General features: G+C 50.7%; 1 protein-coding gene across 1 annotated transcript in view; it reads left to right on the top strand.

Annotated features, from left to right (window-relative positions):
- Positions 1-791: 791 nt before the first annotated feature.
- Positions 792-6,982, top strand: part of Slc6a19 (solute carrier family 6 member 19) — a 20,286-nt gene continuing 14,095 nt past the window's right edge. The window contains exon 1 of the mRNA XM_021208676.2: positions 792-1,053. Coding sequence (XP_021064335.1) covers positions 852-1,053 — 202 coding nt within the window. The 5' untranslated portion in view covers positions 792-851. The remainder of the gene's footprint in view (positions 1,054-6,982) is intronic.

Below are 6,982 nucleotides of genomic sequence, written 5' to 3'. Positions count from 1 at the left end.
GGAAGCCTTTTCTTGGACTCCCAGATTCAAAGGCTGAGTAAGGCCCTTTACCCCCAGCCTTTCCTGGCAACTGGTGGCCCTCCCTGATGTCATGCTGGCTTCTCCGTATCTCCCATCTGGTCACTCTACCAGTGGCAGGACTTCATCGTCATAGTTGCCTGGCGTTGGCACAAACAGTCTCCTCATCCCTTAACTGCTCCCTGGAAGAACAAATACTACAGGGTGCTAGATGCTGGGGATAGCCAGAGGTCGTCTGAGGGACACTTAGAGCACAGAGCTGTGCCTGGAGGAACCCAAGCCATACTGTGTGGCACTTTGTGTGAGCAGCAATTAGGGAACAGGGTTCAGCTACTTTTAGGAATAGTGATGTGGTGGGCAGCCCCCTGCTCAGCTTCCTACAAGTGAAACATATTTCTGGGAGCTCCAATAGTCTGGGGAGAACCAGTATCCTGCTGGTCTGCACAGGACATCAACAGACACCATCTATTTCATCTATTTGCTGGAGGTACCTCCCTCTCTCCTGAGGAGTGGTCTGACACTGTCCCCCTCCACACCCAACCCTGGCCTATGTCTGGGTTTGTGCAGGAGGAGGGGTGTCCAGGCCTTCAGCAGGATCTCCTGTCCGTGAATGGAGGGGGTGGCTTAGCTGGTTAGGCTGGGTGCTTCTGCAGATAAGGCATTAACAGTTCTGCAGGACGCGCCCTGAGGATCTGCTGACGCCTCCTTTCGGCCCAGGTGCTTGGGGTGAGGTGCCAAAGGTTCTCTATAAAGAGCTGGAGCTCCTGGACACAACCACTTGCCCTTTGGCTGCCGAACTGCCTGCGTGTGCCAGGCCCAGCCCAGCGACCACCATGGTGAGGCTTGTGCTGCCCAACCCTGGCTTAGAGGACCGGATTCCATCTCTGGATGAATTAGAGGTCATTGAAAAGGAAGAGGCCGGCTCCAGGCCCAAATGGGACAACAAGGCCCAGTACATGCTCACCTGTGTGGGCTTTTGTGTGGGGCTGGGCAACGTGTGGCGCTTCCCCTACCTGTGCCAGAGCCATGGAGGAGGTAGGACCCGAGACCCTGGTTGGTGGGTGAGGTATGGGTGGAAGCTAAAGCAGGATCCCAAGAGTGAGCGACACAGACCAAGGACATGGGATGTATGTTCCTTAGGAGTCAGCATGGAAGAGGGTCACAGGAAGGGAAGGAAGAGGTAGGGTAATAGTCTCTGAAGTTGTTGGTGAGGGACATGTGCTCTACTCTTGCCCGTGTGAATGAGGTAGTTTATGTGGGGCTGCAGAAAAATCTTCCCCTGGAGATGCGTGCGGATGGTGCAGGGAGTTGGCTGACATCCCTCCCTGAGAGCGGAACACTCACCTGGGCCCACTTTGAAGGTGGGACTGCATGATCCTGTTGGAAGAAGGAAAGCTGGTTCTCAAGGGTGATCCTTAGAGGACAGGGCATGGACGGAGCCAGTCTTGTTGGACTCCTGACTGGCCCTGGACCAGCATGCGCAGAGAGGAGCTGCTGTACTCGGTGACTCACGAGCCTCAGCCTGTGTGGCAGCCTTTAAGAGAACCTTGGCTTTCCCAGTGAGGCCCCATGTCTCCCCAGCGGCACCCCCTCTTCGGAAAGCCCCAGGCTCTGACCCTTGTTCCACTAAAGGTGTCCTGCAGCACACATCCAGGTGACACAGGAGGACACAGCTGGGGCACAGAAGTCACAGGCATAGCTGCCCCACCGGTTCCTATATTACAGAGACAACTTCTTCCAGTTAGTACTTCAGCTTTTTTTTTTTTTTTTCCATCCCCAGTCCCACAAGGGCTGCTGTACCAGGAAATGCACCCAAGCCCTCATGCATGTACTTGCACATTCACACAACACTCATACATGCTTGCAAATATCATCACAGACAGCCTTGTGTGTGTGTGTGTGTGTGTGTGTGTGTGTGTGTGTGTGTGACTTCTGCCTCAGCCTCCTCACCTTGAGCCCAAGCTCTGCCTTCTTTTTTTATGTGGTGCTGTCAATGGAGGTCTGAGGAGGCCTGGCTGCTGTAGGAACTGGCTCTGCTGGGCCTGGGGTGTGCCACAGGTGCAGTTGTATGGGTTCCAGACATTCTCCTCTTAATTGGGGTTCTCTGACTCAGGAGGCCTCTTTACTTCCAGTCTATGCAGTCACACACTGGCATTGTGATGGGATTGTGATGATTGTCACAGCTAAGCTGAAATGGCTACTGTGTTGCTGTGTAGATGTGTAGGTTGGCTGTTTATGACAACGTTGCCGGTACATTTCACTTAGACCAGGCTCTACAGCAAGTGAGAGAACTGACAGTCCCAGGCATTGCTGCCCAAGTGACCTCACCTAGATCCCAGGTGATTTCAACAGAACTGGACCAAGGTTTTCCAACCTCCTGTTCTTGGATCCCCTCTACTTTCCGAGGACCACATTCGGTTGTAGGCACTCCCACAGCAGACTCTGGCCTTCTTCCCACTTCCACCCAGGCAGGGCACCCTTAGGCTCTCCTGCACTATCCTGCTGTGGAGGATCTTTGTAAGGTGTGGAGGTGTCAAATAGATGGAGGGTTAGAGGCAAGGAGCAGATATGTCAGGTCACTCCTGCGCCCAGGAGAGAAGGGCTAGGCCTGAGCTAGTCCCACAAGCAACTGTTCAGGATTTCTACAAAAGAGCTGTGTCTACAGTTCAGGCTTCAGTGGGAATCTGATGGAGATTCCCAGCACCTGAGATCACTACTGTGTCTGGGGTGCTGGGCTCACAATGAGCCACTCTGAGCCAACAATGCCCCGGGGACCGTGGGGTGTGGCACCGTCCCTGTAGGTGTGTGGTACAGTGGTCTGTGGATCAGGCAGTACTGCAGACTTCTGTGCCAACTCTGGGAAGACAGTGGGGCAAGGGCAGTGAGGGCTCTGGCCATAGCCTTGGTCCCTTGGGCACACTGTTCTGAGCCTTGACTTTCTGAGAGGGTCTGGGCTTGGGTTTTAGAGCGACAGCCTAGGTAAAGTGGGGAGAACACCTCTTGAAGGAGTCACGTGTCTTTGGGTCACTCTGGCCTGTGTTGACACCCTTAACACACACACACACACACGAGAGAAAGAGAGAGAGAGAGAGAGAGAGAGAGAGAGAGAGAGAGAGAGAGAGACAGACAGACAGACAGACAGACAGACAGACAGACAATTACCCAGACGGTAGGGAAGTTTGTGTTTGGGTCAGGTGAAGTCAGGAGAGCAGGACCCAGAGATGGTCCTCCTGACCTGAGGGTTGGCTTCTTGCTTTAATGACTTCTTACAAACAGTTCTATTACCAAGGTAGATTTGTGGTTCTGGCCTGAGAGTCTGGACCCTGGCAGAGCAAGCCTGCAGAAGCCTGCAGGTGAGGCTGCTGCCCTCATCTAGTCTTCAGAGGAACCTTAAGTAGACCGAGAGGACTGAGGGCACCCCACAGGCTCTTGGAGAGGGGACATGAGACTATTGGTAGACAAGGACAGTGGAGCTGGGTGGTGTCCCTGGGGATCCAAGACTCTTAGATATTCTGCCTCCTGATAGCTCTTGGGTTTGTCAACTACACATACTCCCAGTGCATCATGAACCAGACATGAGAAGCAGGTAGCCCTGGTTCCTCTGTCACTTTACTCTTGGGAACTCAGGCCATCCACCAAAAATTATATGAGCCTGTCACCAACTTCCATGGTGAACCTGGGTGAAATGGGCTTGCTTCAAGCCCTTTTCCTGAGGACTGTGTACTCAAAGGTCATGTAGACACAGAGCAGTCCAGGATCCAGCCTCTTAGGTCAACCTGGTTCTGGTATTCTCATCTGTGAAATGGAAAGAATGTGATGGGAGATATTGAGGGTGGCTCCAACAGCAGTGGCCTTCAGCTGGCCCCTAGTCCCACGTTCTCACACATGGAAGGTACCATATCTACCCAGGATACTCAAGCGCCTGCATGGGCACAGCATATCACAGTAGGCATCTGTCCTGGACATGGTTGTCCGTATATGTCCTGGGCCTGCTGGCTACAAGCCTTAGGACACCGGGGAACCCACCTTTCCTCTGTGTCCAAGCAACAACAATGCTTGTGGTTAAGGTGGGTGCCATGGGTATGTGGCCAGTCACTGCCTTCCCTCAAGGATCAGGTTACCCCCCACAGAAAGTTTCTAACCTTTTCCATCCATCCTCTCTGCGGCCCCAGAGTGAGCCCACCACCCCCTGTCTAGACCTGGTTACCTGTGTAGAGTGATATGCAAGTGTGTTTACACACACTCTTGCTGGAAAGAGGATAGGATAGACCGCTCTCCTCCTGAAGCACTTGCCTTCTGTCTCCTGGCTCCTCTGTTGCTTTCCCTTCTCTCCCCTTACTCCTACTTTCCCAACCGTGATTCAAAGACAGAACCGGTCTTATCCAAGCTGCACACTCCATTTCCCCTCAGCCCCACTTTGCCGCGGTCTCTGCTCTGGTGCTTCTCTTCTGTGTAAACAGCACATGCCAAGGACTCCGGGCAGCATGAAAGGCCTTATCTCTGGGAACCTTTGGACATTAGTCCTTGGTACTCCATCCTGGAGCTCCAGCGTTGCTGTGGCCAATACCTGTACCCTGTTCTGCTGCCCCCCACCCAACTCTGTGGAAAGGTGGGACAGTGGCTCAGACATGAAGATCTTATCCAGGGCTGGCTCTCTGTCAACTTCCACAGAAGCCCAAGTCTTGCACTAAGTTTGCCATTTGGGCACCACTGCAGGAACCTCAAGATTGTCAGCAGCTGACATACCCCCCCCCCATGACTGGCTCCCCTGTATGGGGCACAGGGAAGACAAGGACTGGCCTACTATCCTTGGTTCACTTACTTGGTCCACCCGAGGGACCCAAGGACCTTCAGAGAAATGAGAACATCTCTGTATACCTTCCTCCATTCCTTTGTTTCTTATTGTGCCTGGCTTTCTGTTTTTTCTTCTCTCCTCTCTGTCTCTGATTCTCCATGTCTCTCTCTCTCTCTCTCTCTCTCTCTCTCTCTCTCTCTCTCTCTCTCTCTCTCTCTCTGTTTCTGTCTTTTCTTGCCTCTCTGTCTGCCCCAGTCTCTTTGTTCATCTACCCCCCCCCCCGTCCTTCTCTACCTTAGGTCAGTGACTCCTAAGTGTTATAGAGAGTCAAGGCATTAGCTGGGCCTGTACACTTCCAATTCCAGGCGGCTCTTGAATTTGGGTTCTTAGGCCTTGGCTTCAGCTCGAGCTTTGTCTTCGTTGAGCCTCACAGAAACAATAGAAACAGTGGTAGCTCTCTGCTGCACTTCTCTGCCTATGTTTTTCTAAAAAGATAGACTTCTGTGATGCACTTAGGAGTAAACACCCATGAAAATTCTCCTAAGCATTGTGATCACCCCAAAGCTCATGCCAGCTTTCTGTCAGCAGTAGCCTGGTGCTGGCTTTCCTACAAGACACATGCGGGGATGAAACCTAGCCTTCATGGAAGCAGTACTATCCACAGGGCAGCACAGGTTTATCCATATTTTAAAGTAGCTCCCAAGTACTTAATCTTTCAGTCTTCCCATTGTCATGGAGGCTTCTTCTGGGATGGGTCATCTTCTGTCTAGTTCTACCCCAGCACTGGGCTACAACTGTTTCCAAATGCCCACAGGGCAGCATACTTCAAAGGTTAATTTTTAAAAAAGATTTATTTATGTATTTATTTAATGTATATGAGTACACGGTAGCTGTACTGATGGTTGTGAGTCATCATGTGGTTGCTGGGTCTTTGAATTCAGGCCCTCTGCTCATCCGGTCGACCCTGCTCCCTCCGGCCTAGAGATTTATTTATTATTATATCTAAGTACACTATGGCTATCTTCAGATGCAGCAGAAGAGGGTATCAGATCCCATTACAAATGGTTGTGAGCCACCATGTGGTTTCTGGGAATTGAACTCAGAACCTTCGGAAGAGCAGTCAGTGCTCTTAACCGCTGAGCCATCTCTCCAGCCCCAAAGGTTAACTCTTAATGTTCGAAATCTGAGGCCAAATGTGATAGCTAAAGTGTCCCTCAGAGGAGAGGGAGTTGACATGGGTAAGATTATCATTGTAGGTATAGAGAGAGCTTCAAGTGTTTTCTGCTCTCAGCTTCCACATGTGAGAAAACATGCATTGTAAAATGTACCTCTTGGCTATTTTTAAGTGTATACTTAAGGCTGTACAGTATGACCACGATCCACGTCTCTAATTCTCATGCTTTCCAACTGAAACTGTCTCCAATTATTACCACCCCGCATTGATTCCTGCCCCTGCAACCTCCGTTCTATGGTTTCCATGAATATGTTGTATCCAGGGACCTGTTCAGTAGACCATTTGGACTTTTGGTGACTGGGATTTTGCCTAACTTAACCATATCCTCCATTCCTTCCTCCGTTGAAATCCTACTGTATGGGATAGACTGTGGTGTGTTCATCCACTCAGCTACTGAACACAGGCATCAGACACCTTGTTGAGGCTCTGCTCTTAATTCTCTTGGGGATCTACAAATGGGATTGCTGGCTAGCATGGTTGCTCTGTGTCTAGTCTCACTCCACAAATTACCCCACGGTTTTCCATGGTGGCTGTACTATTCTGTTTTCTCACCAACGGCACAGAGGGTTTTAGTCTCCGCCTCCCTTGATCTGATACTTTTTTTTTCCTACTTTTTAAAGCTATTGTCATGGTATGAGGTGGTAACTCACAATCTGGACTTGAATTTGCTGCATTCTCAGTGACGTGAACATCTCCTTATGTGTTAATAGACTCTGTGTGACTTCTCTGGGTCAACATCTTTTGGGGGTCTGTGATCTTCTTTAAGTTGGATTTTGTTTGAGTTTTGTCCTCACCAGACTTGTAGTTTGCAAATCTTTTCTCCTATACCACAGGTTCTCTGTTAGTAGTGGTATTCCCCTCTTCTCTTTTCTCTTCTCTTCTCTTCTCTTCTCTTCTCTTCTCTTCTCTTCTCTTCTCTTCTCTTCTCTCCTCTC

The sequence above is a fragment of the Mus pahari genome, chromosome 11 (genome assembly GCF_900095145.1).
Source record: "Mus pahari chromosome 11, PAHARI_EIJ_v1.1, whole genome shotgun sequence".
In the NCBI taxonomy this organism is placed as follows: Eukaryota; Metazoa; Chordata; class Mammalia; order Rodentia; family Muridae; genus Mus; species Mus pahari.
This window is presented reverse-complemented; position numbering and strand designations above follow the sequence as displayed.